This window comes from Haliaeetus albicilla, chromosome 13, assembly GCF_947461875.1.
Source record: "Haliaeetus albicilla chromosome 13, bHalAlb1.1, whole genome shotgun sequence".
Taxonomy (NCBI): domain Eukaryota; kingdom Metazoa; phylum Chordata; class Aves; order Accipitriformes; family Accipitridae; genus Haliaeetus; species Haliaeetus albicilla.
Genome location: NC_091495.1, coordinates 1,521,228 through 1,539,881, shown reverse-complemented (window position 1 = coordinate 1,539,881; position 18,654 = coordinate 1,521,228). Strand labels below are relative to the sequence as shown.

Below are 18,654 nucleotides of genomic sequence, written 5' to 3'. Positions count from 1 at the left end.
CCAAAAATAGATACTTTAAATTGCAACAACATCACATATTTCTTTCTTAGTATTCATTTGATTAGTTTCATTGCTGTATTGAAAGTACATTAGGAATATTTAAGAACTTAAATGAGTAGAAGATTGGAATGAATGTTCGATTCCAGCAGTTTGAAATTGATCCATGTGGAAAAATACATTAAAAAAAAATCATCATTTAATTTTTTAAGTGCTGTGTAATGAAAGTTTTTCATGTAATGAAAGTTTTTAAGTATTAACATGGGGTTTTTAATCGTATGTCTACAAGGTGATGAATATCTATCCTAAGGTGGAAGGGTTTCCCAGACATTTGAAGTTATTTCTATACATGAGGACATGGTTATTGACTGTAATTTTTAAGTTCCTTCACCAAGGATGGTGAAGACCATTTTAGTAACTGAAGTATTTGTATTTCTTACCCAGTATTATATGGGAGATTGTTATGTTCATTTCGTTTAAAGGCAGCAGTAGAAAGAATATTTTTCGATGGGTGAACATTGAAACATTGCTTTAACTAAATGCTTGGAAAAATTAATGCATACGAAACAAAATAAAACACATATTCTCCAAAACTTTTCTCAGGTCAGTGTTTATGAGCATCAGGCTGACTTATTCCTCCAACTGTTTGGGGTTTGTGTGGCGGGGTTTTGGTAGCGGCAGAGGCGTTGCAGGGGTGGTGTCTGTGAGAAGGTGCTAGAAGCTTCCCCAGCTCCAAGTCGGACCCACCGCTGGCCAAGGCCAAGCTCATCAGCGATGACGGTGGTAGCACCTCTGGGATAACGTATTTAAGAAGGGGAACCTGCAGCAGGGGAGGAGATTGGAAGGTGAGAGAAACCCCGGTGCAGATACCGAGATCAGTGAAGAAGGAGGGGGAGGAGGTGCGCCGGAGGAGGTTGATGCCCCCACAGCGAGATGGCAGGCTGTCCCCTCCCAGCCCATGGAGGGGAGTGGGGGAGCAGATGCCCACCTGCAGCCTGGGGAGAGAGGAGCCCATGCCGGAGCAGGTGGATGCCCCCAAAAATGGCCGGGACTCCATGGGAAAGCCCACACTGGAGCAGGCTGTGCCTGAAGGACTGCAGCCCACGGGAAGGACCCACACTGGAGCAGTTCGTGAAGAACTGCAGCCCGTGGGAAGGACTCACGTTGGAGAAGTTCGTGAAGGACTGTCTCCCGTGGGAGGGAGCCCACGCTGGAGCAGGGGAAGAGTGAGGAGGCCTCCCCCTGAGGAGGAAGGAGCAGCAGAAACACCTTGTGAGGAACCGACCCCAACCGCCATTCCCATCCCCCTGTGCTGCTGGGTGGGAGGAGGTGGAGAGAACCGGGAGTGGAGTTGAGCCTGGGAAGGAGGGAGGGGTGGGGGGAAGTTGTTCTAAGGTTTGGTTTTACTTCCCGTTATCCTGTTTTGATTTGATTGGTAACAAATTAAATTGATTTTGGTTTTTTTCCCCAAGTCAAGTCTGTCTTTTGCCCATCACTGTAATTGGTGAGTGATCCCTCCCTGTCCTTGTCTCGACCCACAAGCTTTTCATTCTATTTTCTCCTCCTCATCCCACCAGGGCAGCCACATGGTTCTTTGTTGGCTGCTGGGCTGAAACCATGACACCAACCTATGTTAGTTAGTTAACAGGCCAAAACTCTTTGCAATCTCTTGCTCCGTTCCTTACTTTGTTGAAAGATAGCTGCTTTGTTTTAGTAATAAACACAGATATAGGACTTACTTCCTAAAGCGATCTTTTGTAATATCAGCGTGGTTGTTCAGTGAAACAGTCTAGCAAAGGAGCAAGTGTGATCTGGCAGTTAGTGCAGTAAAATGGTTGCGAAGCTCCCCATACTAAGTATACCCTGAAAAATCTTCTTTTCCCTTTTTTTACTTTTCTGTGTTGAAACATGCTTTGCTGCTCTCTGTGCTATGATCCTCATGCTTAAGGAGGGCAGGTGTGAGGAAAGAGGACTATTTCCTGCTGCCTGAAAGGAAAGTATGACAGTCCCATCATCCTGGCTGCACAGGAGGTTATTAACAAGATTGTTCTTGTGGGCTTCATAATTCTGATCAGCCTCAGGACTGATCTGCAGGAATCCCAAAGTCACGCCTGACTGTCAGCCTCCATCTGCTACTTCAGCATGGCATGAACTCCTCTGAGAGAGCAAACAGTTGTAACCTGGTGCCTCCTTTAGTTGTAAAATGAGCAAAAGCTTCAGAAACCCAAAGGGGTTTGATGCTGCAAGCATTTATCCCATCTATATGACCAGCTGGCTGTACATACACCACTTCTAAATGTGGCCTGCTTTCTCTGCTCTGTTATATTCCTTTTGTTTCACGCAGGAATTGGCACAGTCTTCCCTCTCCCCTCTTCTTTTCCTGATGTTGCTTGTGTTGCACAGTAGCACATAGGAGAGCTGTTCTAGGAAGAGCCTAAATTCCCAAGACCAACAGGTCAGGTATGAGCCCACTTTAGGCTGGAAAGGAGGATTCAGTATAAAATCAAGTCAGTTTGGGGATGTGGGTCATCAAGAACTGTCAGTTCGTAATTTTAAAAAATTACAGTAAGCAGAAACATGTTGTCAGCCTAAATGTGCATGCAATTCTCAAAGATAATAAATAAAAAATTTAAATGCTTTTTCTTTCTGTAAAACTCTGTTATCCAGAAAACAATAATGTTATGTAGGAAACTGATTTAAAAAAAAAAAAGTCTCAGGAATATACTCAAAATCAGAAGAGGCAGTACTGAATTAGCAGGGATGTGCCTTAAGTCACAGTCAAGTCTGTTGGACACTACCACTCCTGTTTTGCTGAAATTAATTATTTAGGTGGCCAGGTTCTCCCTGTTAGAGGTTTGGTTTTTAATGTTCTTGCCTTTAGTTTTACAGCAATAAAAAGCACGTGGTGTCCTGCATATCAGTGCTTTGCAATGATTTAAAACAATAAAAACAAGTAAAAGTTGGAGTAATTTACCCTTTTTACTACACAGTAGCTCTCATTGCCAGTAGAAACAGTCATTGTTTTGGCTGTTGCCTCAATATCCATCTCCTGGTGCTCTGAAAGGCAAAACAAAGCAAAGCAGGACTCACAGTGCGTCTGTAAGTAAGCCAGGCTGGTCTGTGTGAATCTGTACGGACTTAAAGGAGTCCGGTCTGGGATGAGTGTGGACCTGCGCTGGCCCATCCATCCTGAGACCTGTGTAGATTGCTCGTTTGCTGAAGCACACAGGTGCCAAAAGCTCCTAAAGAAACGTAACTGGTTCCTTCTGAGGTTATCCAGATACGTTGACTTTGTAGCCACAAATCTGGCTTTGAGGCTGCCTTCACATCGGCAGGCAGCATAGCCGTCCGTTTTGGGACCCGTGGTTGGAAGACATGTAGGACAGTTTGAGGCTACCTGATGGTCCCTTCTTGGTAATGCACAGGCCAGGATGTGTGCTACATCCAGACAGTGTCTCAACGAGTTCCCTCAGAAAACCGAAAACCTGTATGTCAAAATCAATACTGAATTTGCAATGAATTTGCAGAGAGTAGGAAACCAGTGGCACCCAGTACTCATGGGCACATGCAGGACTTGGGCTTTGGATCGAGGAAGAGCGTGCAAACTGCCCTGATGTATACTGAAGAACGTACTTTCCTGATCGTTGAGTATCTTTCCCTGAAATATGGTGGCTTGTGACGTTCCTTGATGGTTTCAGCATGGTCTTGCACACCCAGTTCTGAAACTGGACAAGGTCCTTAAGTCTGTGCCAGAGACACGAAGGCTCTGCAGCCACATAACCTTCCTGCTTACCTAACCAGATATAGGTGGATACTAGGATTTGTTGGTTGGTTTGTTTTAAGCCTGTTCTTCCAAAGGGAGTAAGGGGTAACCAAGGCCTCTGTCCCTCCAGTTCTGGTTGCCAGCACCTCTGTTATCTCCTTGTGGTAGGAGAGAGAGTGTAGGTGTTCTGCTGTGGGATGTCTCCTGCTGCCCTCCAGGTCACGTCTTGCTGTCCCCAAAAGTTTTTGATGCCCCAGGCCTATGGTGCACACAATGAGAGCAGTAGCAGGGTCCCGAGGGTGTTACAGGCAGTGCAGTTTCTGATTTCTGTCTATGTTCATGTTCTTCCTTTTTTATTTTAAAACTGGGAAGTATCAAACAATAAGCTTTGGTTTAAAAACTAATTAAGATCACCATTGCTCAAGTGCTGCAAAGAAATACAGGGTAAAGCGATGTAATGATACTCACCCTCTTCCCTGCTTAGAAACCCCACCAGGAACCAACTGTTCACCATTGTGGTGTGCATCAACCTTTACTCTGTTATCGGTAGCCTGCTACTGGAGAAACGCATGCAGCATACTTTCCCTTGTGCTAATACAGAGAGCACGCTCTCACAAATCCTTTACAGGTCAGGATCTGAAACCACAGCCTCTGCTCGTTCTGCGTGTTTTGTTTTTTTTTTTTTAGTTAGGTCCTGCCTGGTGCCGTGTGATGAAATGTAGACATTGCAACAGCAGCACTTTTGTACCACAGAGAATGAACCTAGAGGACTAGCTGAGTGTTGGGGGGGGGGGTGTGGTTGGTTTTGATTTTGCCTGAATAGGTGTAGTTTGTACTTCTAACACCATGCCAGAACTCAACATGAAATTGCCCAGGTTTATTTCCTTCTTTTATTATGAAAATGCTTTAATGTTTCAATGGAGTTTTTCCATAAGCATCTTTCTTCTCCAGATGTTTCCGACTATTAAAATTAGAGTTCGTCCATGTTGAAGTAGCATTAGTTTAGCTGTTCAAGGTAAGCAATGCTAATAGGCAAGTGTAGTGGTGGTGTGTAAAAGCCAGCATTTACTGAGTAAAGTTGGTGTAATGAGCTTAAGTGTGCTGCCAGTGAACCTGTAAACCATGTGGTCATGTGCACTACCCGTGGTTTAGTTCAGGGATTGTGGTGGCTGTGGTGGTGTTGCATGCTGGTGGTGGTGGTATAAACTGCGGTTTGTCACACTCTCACTTGTGCCCTGTTTGAGGATTCAAGGATCCCTGACACTGGTTTCCACTCATGGCTATTTCACAGGTGGTTTTCTTGTTGAATGTCAGTACTATCCTGAGCTATGAGACTGAGAAGTACAAACAAAATCAGTCTGTTCTGCAAAGCTCCCTGCCTGATGTCACTTACAGTTACAAGTCCTTGATCAGTAACCATTTTTCTAAAAATCGTGATCACAGGATTGTTATCTTATGTTCCATTCTGTATGTTTCTGTTTCTTTTCAGGGAAGGATCATGTTTGCAGATTTATTGGCTGTGGAAGGAATGAAAAATTTAATTATGTGGTCATGCAGCTTCAGGTGAGTTCTGTGCTTCCCCTCTCCACCCTGTCCCATGGAGATGGCATCACAGGGAAGGATTTACAGTGAGAGAATAAGGCCAAGCACTGGTAGAGACTTTGTTGTAGATAGAAAGTGGGTGGAATGGGAGACAGTGAGAAGGGGTGATGTTGCTGTGATATCCCTTGGGATAGCTGTAGTTGTCAAGATGCGCTAAGATATTTCATAGCTCTCCTTCTCTGTCTAAGATGGCTTTCTCTCAATTTTCTGGGGAAAGCACTAGATTCAGAATGCTTGCAGGAGCTACCCACAGTATCATGCAGCAGTGGCAGCTGTTTGAAATATCTCCTGCTGAGCTCTGTGATGCAGCATTCAAAATACGTGTCTTGTATCAGAGCTCAGAGTGCGGTGGGAGCCCGTGGTATCACACCAGCAGCACAGTCTTCTCTATGAAAAGGAGTGATCTCTGGCTCCCCTGTCTCTACCAAGCTCAGCAGTAGCTTGGCTTCTGCTGTGAAAGTGTTTTCTCCTGTTTGAACACTGCTGATATTAAGTCAGTATGGGTAAATACTTGGGTAGCTAGCACATGGGGACTGCACTGCTAGACAGCCAGCTACTCCTGTCAGAGTTAGCCAGCTGAAGTCTTACATGAATGTCTACACAAGCCACAGTAATAGCAGGAGCTGCAGGGACCTCTGCATGGTTCAGCATGAAATTTCACCAAAAAACATATACAGTTAGATCTTCAGACCCCAAATATGGTGGTACTGTCATGAAAACAGCTTTCTTTTTCACGAAAGCGCTTTCTTTTACAGCATGCAGTCACAGGAGAAAGAGTTGGAGGGGAACAAGTGGGAAGAGATGGCTGAGTCAAAAACACATGGAAGAAAGGCCTTTAAGGAGAGGGAGATTGTCCCTGGCTCGAGGGGAATACTTTCAAACTAAAGGTGCTTCTTTCTGACACAGTTGCCTTGGAAGCTGGCCTGTTTCAGCACCTGTCATAAGAGTTGACAGGGAACTTGTCCTATCTCTCTTGCAGCTTGTATGATCAGGGCTTTGCTGTGCAAAGCACTGTGTGATGATACAATACAAGCCTACCCTTCCCCTGAAGACCTTCCAGCCCATGTCATGTTTCTTTATGTGTAACTTGGGTGATAGAACATGCCGAAGGAAAGTGGGAAGGTTGAAGCACTAAGTAATGAGAAGTAAGCTGCTGCATAAACTGGCAGGTTATTTTTGATTGGTGAATGCTGAATGAAGTAAAATAGACACCAGCAGACCCCAGTACTTCTTTAAAGTAAACTTTTGATTCTTTTGAAGCATAGTTCTACTGCAAGGCAGAAATATAAAACCAGTAAATTCCTGGTGCTTGGGTTTGCCTTTTATGCACTGCTGGCATCCTAACTGCTGTTACAGATAGAAAAAACCTTTTGCTCTCTAACCAACCCTGGCTATTGCTGCTGCTGCAGTGTGAGTGTGAATATGATTCTTGAAAGAGCTAATCTGGAGTTCATGGAACAGCAAGGCTTCTAACCCCCCAATCCTGTCCTTAACAAGCCTAATGAAGATGACTATACCTTGGAAAAAAACTCTGCACAGAATCTCTTACTTTCTAGCCTGTTCTTGACTGTGTAGCTGAGCTCATAGAGTAGGCAGAGCTAAAAAGCCTTTCATTATTTGCAAATGAAGACTTTGATACTTAAAGCATTAGCTAGTTTTGCACCATCACTCTTCAGGCTAAACTCCTTCAACTTCAAGGTCTGCTGAGACATGGTTTATCATGTGTCCCTCTGACTGTTGTATACTGCAATTCTCTCCCTTTCTTTTTAGTCACTGGGACTGAGGTGTACACTCTAAGCTTTGCAACTCATTGAATCTGCTGTTTCTTAGCCAGCCTGATGGTGTTTATTTGGAAAATAATGCTCATTTTCTGTCTTTTCCTGGAGGCAGTATTGGATATTCACGTGCCTTGGGTTGTTTCTAGAGAGCAGGTGTCTGAGAGTGTCTCCCAAATCAGCTAGGGAAAGTTACGGCAGATTTCAGTGTGCGGCTCTGAAAAAAATCTGCCTTTCCTATTGTCATTGGATAAGAGAGTTGGTGTCCAAGGAACCACTTTACAGTGGAAAGAAAGATCTGCTGTCAATTCAGCAACTCGAATCTTTCAGGATAGCGGTGACAAATCTGTGCTGCCTCTAGTAAACTGTCACAGAAATTAAAAAAGATAAGCACTAGAGAAGTAGCTTAGTCTTATTTTGTTCATGCTAAGGAGCAAACCTGGGCCAGTTGCTGTGGCTTGGCTGTATCTATATTAGCTGACCTGTATCGAGTGTGGTTGTTTAAGGGACAGAGCCCTGAAGTGAAACACGGGTCAAACCAATTTGAGAAACTAGTCATACATTAAAAGAGCCAGTTGCAGTTGGCCCCTTAAAGTCTGTAAATAACTTGAGAACTGGAAATGGGTGGATGAATAGATGGCATTTCATTGGTTTGGAGAACAATCTGTGTTTTCTTGTCAAATGTTTGGAATCTTTTTTATATCTTCTGTTGTGAATTTTGTTTGAATACATCTGGACTTGTATTATAAGCATGTATGTCTTTGCAGAAGCAGAATCAAGAGATTCTATGGTATAGTGATAATCAGCACGTCCCTAAAACTTTTGTTCTTGATGCATGTTCTCTGAAACAGTGGACTCTTATTCCTAATGTTTTTGATCGGTTGATAAATGCATAAGTTCTGTGGATTAGAGGGGTACTCTGCCATAGAATATACTCATTTTAACACCTTCTTTCTCTTTACAAATCTAAAGAGGTATAGACAAATCTGAGATGACAGAGATCAAAGAATACTGTGATTTGTCTGGTGTTTAGTCTGTCTTTTTTTTTTTTTTTTGCTAAATAGTCTTTGTTTTCATGCACAGCTGGTAGACTTTTTTCTCCCCAGAAATTTAATTAACTGGAGGTAAATTACCAATTTTTTTAATAAGTATTTTTTAAGTCAATGGAAAAATCCTCCTCTCCTGATTTTGAGTATGATTCTCTTGATAGACACTTTTCCCCATTGTGGTGTTGCCACAACAGTGCTGACTTGAGCTTGAGCCAGACACTTGTGTGCTAGGGATTTGTTGATGAAACTGCTTCTATGAGCTGTAATAGATAGTGGCTTCATGACCTGCTTAGCATATTTGTACTGCTTTAATCTTTAGATGGCCCAGAGAACAGACAAAGGTTGTTCTTAAATCACCTTCTATATAGTCTGGGTTTAACAGTAAGGAGATGCTGGGCTCATACAGTCTGAGGCACTGCTGTCCATGCCATGCCTATTTCCCAAATAGCACATCAGCTGACTTCCCAAGATAACGGTCTGGTATCTTCTTATCAGCAAATACATCACTTAAAAGTTAAAAGGAGGTATTGGAAGATCATATACAAGAAATAAAGGAGGCATAAGATGAGCACCTGTCTGATTAGCATTTCTGCTTTTTGGGAATGCGTGTTAGAACTTGCAGCTGTGAAATGCTATGCTTTAGTGTGATGGTTTAAGTGTTTTATTGATTATTTCAGGGGCGAAATCTTGCAGATCTTAGAAGGAGTCAGCCTCGAGGGACTTTCACGCTGAGCACAACGCTGCGATTAGGCAAACAGATTCTGGAATCAATAGAAGCCATTCACTCTGTGGGATTCCTGCATCGTGACATCAAGCCTGTATGTTGTTTTGGAAATTTTCCTTTTGGTTGTATGTCTGTCTGTTCTGCTTGGGTCAATAAAGACAGTCTGAATATGGGCAGGTCTCAGTGGATGCATTTAGGCCTCCTTGCACACTCCCACTGTCCAACACATTGGCTATTTTCTGTAAGTACGGAATAGTAATATAGTATTGTCATTCTTTTAAGTGCATAGCAAACTAGTTTTTATCAGCAGAGGCTGCTTCATGGTGGGTTAGTAGGTGTCAGTCAGACTTGTACCAGTCAAGATCACATGACAAAGCAATCTAATTTTGAACAATCATTTGGAGTCCAACCAATTATTACTATAAAAGGGGTTCAGAAAGGGTGTCTTGCTCTATGACCTATCACTTGAATAAATGCTATTTCATGTATTTGACTTCACTAAATAGTCCTCTTAATCTTTTCTTAGCAATTGCCAAAAAAACTGGAGCACAGTTTCCAGTGTGGCAAACACTGTCACGATGTTGGTCATCTGCCTAGGTGAGGCATCAGTCACTAATGTGACTGGCCAGAAATCCTTTAGCAGCCTTCCATTGTGGTAAAGGATATAACTTTAAGATGGGGGTTAAAAAAGAGCTGCTGCATTTGCTTGTTGTCAGTTTATTTACTAAGAACCAAACCCAGTGTTTTTTAGATGTCTGAATGTTCAAATAAATTTAGGTAATGCAATAGAGCGCATGGAGATTCTGGGAGTTAGGGCAGAATAATGCATGCTAGTAGCTGAATCACAAACAGAAGCATTTGTCTGCGATAACTCCAGCCTGTTATGCAAGTGGTGGAGCTCTAACTGCAGAGCTAGGGGTGTTAAATGTCACTCTTTCTCATAGCAGCTGAAATTTAGCAAAGATAATGTGAATTTTAGTTATTTTGAGACTCCACAGTCACTTATCTGCAAAGTGAACTTCTTAACATGGCAGTGATTCTCTAATCATGATGTTTAAGATGTATCTTAAAATTCTTCTCTTTGACTTATGTTTCCACCAGAGGCATATGGGGCTTTATGATAAAGTTTTGTTAACAAATGCACTCTTACCCAAGTTGCTAGTATCAAATTGATTTTTTTCTTTCTTTCTTTCTCTAGTCCAATTTTGCCATGGGCCGCTTACCTTCAACATATAGGAAGTGCTACATGTTAGACTTTGGTCTGGCCCGTCAGTATACCAACACTACTGGTGAAGTCCGGCCAGTAAGTAAATTTTAAGTAATTTTTTTTCCACTTCTGCAACTGCTTAGGCATGGAAAGATTTTGTGATTTTGTTTGTTTTGTGGTTGTTATGCTTGGTCATTATATTGGACTGCATTTTCTGCAAGGTGAGAAGCAGCAGGTGACTTCAACTGAGTTGGGATTCTAAGAAGGAATGCTTGCTTTTGTCTTACAAGGTGTGTGGCTTTTTTTTTTTCTTTTTTTTTTTCCTTTAGGGTAATCATGTTTTCCACAGGCTTGGAATACTTACTGAGTACATTATGGCCAAGCAAACAGGGTGAGGCCAGTGCTGGCCATGGAACTTCTGTAGTCCCAGAGGACTGGTTTAGTTCAGTTCTCTGCAATCTGGGGAACCAGGTCGGTGCGTTCCTAAAGCTTTTTATGAAAAAAATGCTGAAAGTTAGAGGCTGACCTGATCTCTGAGGCTGAGCTTACTGTGAACTGCAACCTGTAATGCTGTTCTCACCCTTGCCTGTTTTGTGTATATTGCCCTCTGTCCAGATTTCTTAGCAGGACTATTACAGCGTGCCTGCTTGGAGGGGAGGTAAGGGCAAGGGGCATAACTTGCGCCATGTGACATGTGCATTATCTTCAGTCCTTTTACCAGCACTGTGTTATCTGGGGTCACTCATAAGGATGCAGTACACTTCAGATGCTCTAGGTATCAGTCAGAGCATTCCTAGTTTTATTTCGGAACACAGCGCCAGCAGGGAGGGCTCAAGACAATCTCTCTGTTTATCATCCTAGGCTTATACCTTTTGGTCTGCACATCTCTTCCATCTGCAAGATAATTGTTGACAGTGTGAGAGCTAAATTCAGAGACTCTGTAGTGCAGGATATGGTTGGGGAGTGGGAATAAAGCAAAGATCAGTGAGTGGATTTTGTGTCTTTAGCAGATAAACAGAGCTGGGGGATTTTTCTTCTATTTTTTCGTCTTTTTTTATAAGTCTTTTCAGTTGGACATTGCAAGCCTTTTCTTATTAGCTGTTGTCGTGGTTTAACCCCAGCCAGCAACTAAGCACCACGCAGCCGCTCACTCACTCCCCCCCCATCCAGTGGGATGGGGGAGAAAATCAGGAAAAGAAGTAAAACTCCTGGGTTGAGATAAGAACGATTTAATAGAACAGAAAAGAAGAGACTAATAATGATAATGATAACACTAATAAAATGACAACAGTAGTAATAAAAGGATTGGAATGTACAAATGATGCGCAGGGCAATTGCTCACCACCCGCCGACCGACACCCAGCCAGTCCCCAAGCGGCGAATCCCTGCCCCCCACTTCCCAGTTCCTAAACTAGATGGGACGTCCCATGGTATGGAATACACTGTTGGCCAGTTTGGGTCAGGTGCCCTGGCTGGGCATGAGAAGCTGAAAAATCCTTGACTGTAGTCTAAACACTACTGAGCAACAACTGAAAACATCAGTGTTATCAACATTCTTCACATACTGAACTCAAAACATAGCACTGTACCAGCTACTAGGAAGACAGCTAACTACATCCCAGCTGAAACCAGGACAGCTGTAGATGGGAGCAGCCCTGAAGGTTGTGTGTCTGCATCTTATTCTTAAAAAGACACACACTAGGTACTACTGGTCTTCCTTGTCAATGCCGTTTAGTTTGGGGATAACCCTTCTCCATATTGCTGTTTTCAAAATGCAGCCCCACTCCTTTCCTCTTTCTGCAGTCAGAATTCAAGCCCATTATGGATTGAAACTGGTATTTGGTTTTCTGCAAAATTTCTTCATTACTTCAGTGAAGCAACTATGTTTCATGTGTGTATTTCAAGTCCCATTGTTTGAATACTGTTCTTTCTTTACAATTAAAGAAGCTAATTTTTCCAGATGTCTGTTCTTTTGGATCCTGTCTTTTCCTCCTTTCTCCCACTAATTTAAAATTACTTTGCTTTTATTTTGCTACATCCATAGAGAATACTCCCAGGCCCTGTTTTTGGAAACAGCACTACATCCAGCCTTGACATTTGTTAGAGCAAAAGATTCTTCAGCTGTTTCTCGCAAGTTGTGTCCTGCTTGGGCTGGTATGGGTGAGTGGGGCTTTGTTAGGATGCAAGACTCTGAGAAAGTCGGTCTTAACTCTGGTGGTTGGCTGCTTGCTTGTCACAGATGGGTCTTTTAGAAGGACTAATGTCACATAATCTTTTCCTGAAAAAAGACATGGGAATCCCCAGAAGGGTGGGAGTACGCTCTGCTGAAAGTGGTAAAAGGTCTTGGTTTGTTTGGGATGTGGGAGGATCATATGGGGTAAAGTCCCATATACCTAACGTACCTATTCTGCCATGCCACACTTCAGGTGGTAAGGCTTTTTGACAACAATGATACAATAAAAAAAATACATATTTACTTGAATCCCTTTTAACATTCTGTTGTAGTCACCAGGCTGTTCGATCCTTTTGTGTCTCTGCTGCCTGTTACCACTGTTGAGTCCCACTTACTGGACTGAGACATTTGCCTAGAGAAGCATGGTGTCACTGGTGCCCAAATAATGCACTGAGGATTAGGAAAGAGATGGGGGTGAAGGGCAGTATGACAAAAAGTGAAATGAGATTTTTTTTGGTGGGTTTTTTTTCTTTTTCTAATTAAGAACTTTATCTTTTATTTCACCAAAGAGATTATTTCAAGCCAATAAGGTAGATTCTTCTTCCTCCATTCTCTTTCAGTTCCTTTATGCATGAAGAATACAATTCCCAAATTTATAACATGATCATCTTGAGCCTAGGTTTTTTGTGATTTGGTTCTGAGGTACAATACACAAGATAGGTAGGGGAAGGAGCTCACTTCTTCTGGAAGCATGTCTGAATTTTGCTGTCAATCGTATTCATTTATTAACAAACATTTTCTGCTCAAGTAGGTTCTGTGCAGTTTCCTACAGTTTCAGAAGTATTGTCATGCTTCATGAATAATACCATAAAAAGTATTTGCTGTTTTCACATCCTCTGAAATTCATAACCTCAATCTTGCTTGTCAGCTTTTCAGAAGGACTCTGAATGACTTGCTAGTAATGCAGATAATGGGCCTGGCCTTTAGGATGCTTTGGTCTTATTTTGGTTTTTTTACTTACCTTTTGCCTTCTTATTTTTGGTCACTTTTCTTGTTTTTTTGAAAACAAGTTTGATTTTGAAAAAGGGAAAAGCCAGTGATTCTGTGGAGCAAAATCCTCTAGAAAGCTGTGTTGGCACGGATTTTATGTATTTACTTTTTATGTGCAATTCACTGATGCCAAAGAGTATGAATTTCTTATATGAAAAGGCAAGGAGCTCCTTAGTAGGCAGATAGCATAGACTGTCACTAAAAAGGTCTCGTTCTGATTTTCTAGAGGTTGATTAAAGCTTTGAGGTGGGATCATTTCTACTCTCCATGATCTTCATGGAGCATTAGTTCCTCCATCCTCAGCTGTTACCACTCTGGCTTTCCAGACCCTCTTTCAAGGGTTACCACAGTAGCTTTTACCTAGGGAGCTGTTATTCTGCTAAGCTTCTGATGAGTAGTATGTATTTGGTTTGTATGTATCCTCCTTTTACAGAGGATAGCTAGTTGACAGTTCAACTTGATTGCTCAGCATTTATAAAGTTATGGGCCACTTGGCTTAACGAAATCCAAATTTATTCTGAATCTGAATTTATTCTGTGCTTCTAGGAAAACAAAACTGTTCTACCTTATGTGGGATGCTAATATTAGCAGAAATGCTACTCTTTGGAGAAAAGCTGTTGTTGCACAGATTTGCTTTCATGGGAACGGTCTCACCCCTCTACCACTTGCCCCTTGCCAGGTGTTGCAAAAATCTCCTGGATAACAGTCTGTAGAAACTCATATTGCACTATAAAGACAGAAGATGGTTGGGGCCAGAGTGTGTGTAAGGCAGCATCAGTAACAATTTTTCCCTCTGTTTGCAATCAGGGGAACTTGGCTGTTCTCAGCAGTCTCATTACTTGATATTCCTCTGAGTGCTGTAGAAGTCAGTCTTTGGTAGTTACTGCTTTGGACAGGTAGAGCAGATGTACATCAGTCATGTAGCCATTTGGTGTCCGCTGTGTGTTGAGAACTGCTTAGGGCCTGGCTGAAGGCTGTTACTTTGGCTACCATCAGCATTTCTGGCATTTGGGTCAGACTGAACATCCTGGCTAGCAGGAGGGACTCTGGCTATTATGATAAACAGGACACACTGCTAGTGCGAAAGAATTTAATCTTTCCAGAGGGTTTTGTTTTCAAACACTTGGGAGGACAGGGAAATGAAGGAAAAGACAGGCAGCTTGGCAAAACTGCTAGAGGAGATGCTGATTTCTTCACTGCTCCCCCCTGCCCCTCCAAGCCTCACCTTCTGTTTGAAAGGTTGCAAGTACTGGTTAAGATCTGTGATCTCTATTCAGCAGGGTATGTTTGACCTGGGATTTCCCATTTCTCAAGGGAGCACTGTCACTGATAATTCACAAAGTATTCCTGGTCCATTACCCTTAGTAAAACATTTTGGTGCTCAATACTTACATATGTACTGAAACAGAAAGTGGAAAAATTACTTAGTCACAGTAAACAGGGCCATCTTCAGGGCTGTGAGACTCCTCAGGTCCGTTTTCTAGGGAATATGTCTTAATTTTGTGCAAAGCTATAAAGCTTCGATGAGACTGTTCCCATTCTGCCTGTGGCTTAAATATACAATGTTTGTGGTACGCTGCTGTCAGGTGAGAACACAGGAACTCCTGTAGGAGAGGAGGTTATTGAACCTGAGAATTGCAAACTGTGGGTGAATGACCTAATGCTGGAGAGAAGAAATTGTGCTCCTGTCAGCGTTGCCCTTTTTTTTGTAACTCTGAACCTTCATTTCTTGTTTTTCTGGTTCTGCTCAATGTTCACCAGAAAACTCCTGGATTGCTTCACCCTGCCATATTGCCTCTCCAGGCAGAGTTATTCAAGCCCCCTGTGAGTACCAAGGCTTGCAATTGCAAGGCTTCCTTCAGTTGTCGTAAGAAGGCTTCCATCTACTTTTTCTTCCTGATCTGGCAGTCAGTAGCAGATGCTTAGCATTATGTTACCTGTGTTAGTTGGTGCTGATCACTTACTCATCAGTAGTGACTGTCTCCTCATCACCTGCTCCAAGGAGAGCTTCATACATTCAAGCCACTCTTGTGCAAACACACCTCCTTGCCTACCCAGTCCTTCTTTCCATTGATTGCAGCACTCAAGCCATGCGAGCTGTCCCACCAAGTCTCTGTAATCCCAGTGAGATCATAGTTTTGCAATGGCACATGGACCACTAACTCCTCCTGTTTGTTTTGCATGTGTAGGTGTTTGTGGACAGGCATCTGAGGTGGGCCACCAGTTGTGCTGCTTTCCCAGGGGAGACATGAGAGCTTCTATCATCCTCTACCGTGGCACCTCCTCACAGCCTTTGTTCTTCCATTTCTCTTCAGGTTATGGTAATCCTCTCTCATTGTACCTGCTTTAAGCCCTCCTCACTAGGGTAGCAACCCTAGATGCAAAGCCTTTGCAAAGATGCTCTTGCCAGATGGGTCCCTTCTTTCACCAACAGTCCTTTTTCCTTAAAGAGGGACCCATGGTTATAGAAGCCAAAGCCGTCTTTGATAGCTAGGTGTTGATTTGCAGGATGCATCCAGTTCTACCTAAGTTTCTCCCACTCACTGGCAGGATTTAGGAGGACAGCACCCGGCCCCCCGTGCCCCCAAATCTGTAGTCACTCTTGGTATACTCAAGGTCAGCCCTTGAAAAACAGGTGCTTTTGGTGCTCCCATGAATGAGCAGCAAGGGTTAATAGTCAGAGGGCCACACAAACCTTGGCAATCTGTCCTTATCATCCCATATCCAGGCCCCCAACAAGCCACAAAGCTCTTGAGACATCAAGTCAGGCCAGTAGATGGGGCTTCCATTTCCTGCAGGAAGGAGTCTTCAGTGACCATCACTCACCTTTGCTTCTTGGTATGAGCATTTGGTTCAGGCTCAGCTGGCTCCCCTGACCCAGAACAGGTCTTGTTCCTCCTCACCAGTTCCCAGGTTACTAAATCTGGAGCATCTGGAGCAGGAGCCTCCCTTCTGCTGCTAGCTTCCCTCCTTTTGGGAGTCTTCATCTGTTGGTCCTTTGGGCATAACTGCCAGTTGTCCCTTTTTCCTTGCATCGCAGCATTCATGATTTTCGGTTTCAGAGGCTCTGTGAAGATAGTGTCGATCTCTTGTTCACCCTCCCTGATGCTACACAGTCTGCTCACCTCCTTTCCCACCTCACCACAGCTCCTTCACCTAGGAACTCCACACCTCAGCCAGAGTACTCGTAGAAAGGAGGCCACTGCAGAGGCACCGGGTGCTCTCCGCAGCCCAGTGAGGATGGCCACATCCTCCCTTTGGGGCTTTTTCTGGGTTGAGGTCTCCAATGTGTTAAAGATAGTTGCATCAGCCCATGCTGGGGACCAAGCCCCGTGGCCCATCATCAGCATCGTTGCAGCCTGTCAGGCCCACGCTGTCCCAAGCAAAGTTTCTGGGCCCCTTTGCACCCTTGTTTTGCTAATTGCTGTCACAACTGTTACAGCTGTGTTAGTTGGCTATTTACTGTGCTGCTTACAAATATCATAAATAGAGGAAAAAATTAAATCAACATTTTCATGCTTTTCATGCCAAAGTTTTTGTTAAACATCAAGAATCTCACAGTTAAACTTTGATCTAAAGGAAATTGCGTTCTGAGTTTGGCTGATCTTAAAACATTCTTGTCTATGATATGACAAATAATGTAACAGCAGAGGGGAAACTGAAAACACAACTTTGACCAGGTTGTATCGTAAAGTTCTTGTTGTGTGCAGGTATTTAAGAGTTTGTTGCCTCTTTAACAGACAACTGTAATTGCCACCACTCAAATGAGAGAGAAGCATTGTCTTTTGCAGTGTAATTTCTTAGAGTGTGGACTTTCTCAGGGACTGACGTTTTTGAAAATTCAGATGTACTATATGGGCTAGGTTGCCTGTCTGTATGCACAAATGTTGTAAAGAACACTGTTGGTGATGCGCTACTTTCCCTTAGAAAAGCTGTGTAGACTTTTCCTGTTTACATCCCAACTAGCCACATTTCTACTGATTTTGTTCTTCAGGAGAGTTTCAAGTATTCATTCTGGTGCATGGGGTCTGAACCAACATTATACCTTTTAAAAATTAGTATTGCACATGCCAAATTAAACAGAAAGCAAGGGGACTGCATCTGCCCGACTACATGTACCCTACCTGTAGGATATCCAGAAGCACCTTCTTTAGGACTGGAGGCAGGTTACCAGATGAGATGCATCGAGCCAGTGATGCAATTGTTATGGTCCATATGGAATAGGATGATGAGAGCTACAAAACCTTTTTTAGTGCCTTTATACAAATCTAGATGAGGTAACAGTTGATGATGCATAAGATACCACCCATCCGGTTTCAAAGAACGTATTGCAGATCTAAACAGTATTCAGAAGTCAGTAATGACAAACTCTCGTGAAGAGGGATCGAAAAGATTGTGATTGTAACCTGAGCAAGAAGGTGAATAAAAGTAATTTCATAAAAGTCTGTAAAAGACTGTGAAGCCTTGAGAATTGAATGAGAGTGCCTCTGTTCTCTTTGGTTACATAGGAGCAAGATACTCAGTGATAAATTTAAACCTATAAAGGGATGCATTTATTCATGAGGCATCACTTGCTGCCGCAGGTAGTCAGCATGCATTGGGAAGAGTAATACAGCACATGCGTGCAGGTCAGAGACTGGTCTAAATAGCAGCGATGGGACAGAGTGTGCTGTGGTAAAGGTAAGGGCCAGCTATAGAAAATAGTGGGGGGGCTATAAACTGGCAGGTGAAATTATGTAGATAAAAGGTGATGCTCATGGTGTGTGTTTGGCGGGGAGAACGGTTCTAATTTCACATATATGATAGTGGCCTCTGAGCTGACAGGTATCACTGATAAGTAAGACCTTGGTGTTATGGAATAGCTTCATGAAAACATGGGTTTGATATTCAACAGCTTTCAAGAAGGTGCTCAAACATTAGAAGTCATCGGGAAGGGAATACAGGACAAATCAGAGATCGCTGTTGTGACCCTTGATGAGATGGGGGTGGCTTTTCAGAGTTCTCATAGCATACCTGAGAGAAAACTAGGCAGATCTGAGGTGGACTGAGCATCTATTGGCCTTGTTCTTGCAAAGAGCCTTTCTCTTTGTGTTGGTCATAGTGTGATGCTAGCAGCAGTTGTGGAATGGGTAAATATAAAATCTGTTTAGAAACATTTAAAAAATGGAGGTGAAAGAAAGAACTGGTGTTTTCTTCCATATCAATTGTGTTCCTGCAGAACATTTGCACCCCATTTTTGCCACGTTGGAGGAGAAAATCGGGAAATACAAGTACGTTGGGGAGTGTTGTGTTGGACCAATCTGACCTTTGTCCA

General features: G+C 43.0%; 1 protein-coding gene across 3 annotated transcripts in view; it reads left to right on the top strand.

Annotated features, from left to right (window-relative positions):
- The window catches only part of TTBK1 (tau tubulin kinase 1), a 120,407-nt gene that overhangs the window by 33,494 nt on the left and 68,259 nt on the right, over positions 1 to 18,654 (top strand). For 2 of the 3 annotated variants that reach the window (XM_069799856.1, XM_069799857.1), the window contains exons 4-6: positions 5,250 to 5,323; positions 8,864 to 9,004; positions 10,109 to 10,213. In XM_069799856.1, coding sequence (XP_069655957.1) covers positions 5,250 to 5,323; positions 8,864 to 9,004; positions 10,109 to 10,213 — 320 coding nt within the window. Of the gene's footprint in view, positions 1 to 5,249; positions 5,324 to 6,117; positions 6,250 to 8,863; positions 9,005 to 10,108; positions 10,214 to 18,654 lie in introns of all 3 variants that reach the window. The other variant, XM_069799859.1, reaches the window with a different exon arrangement.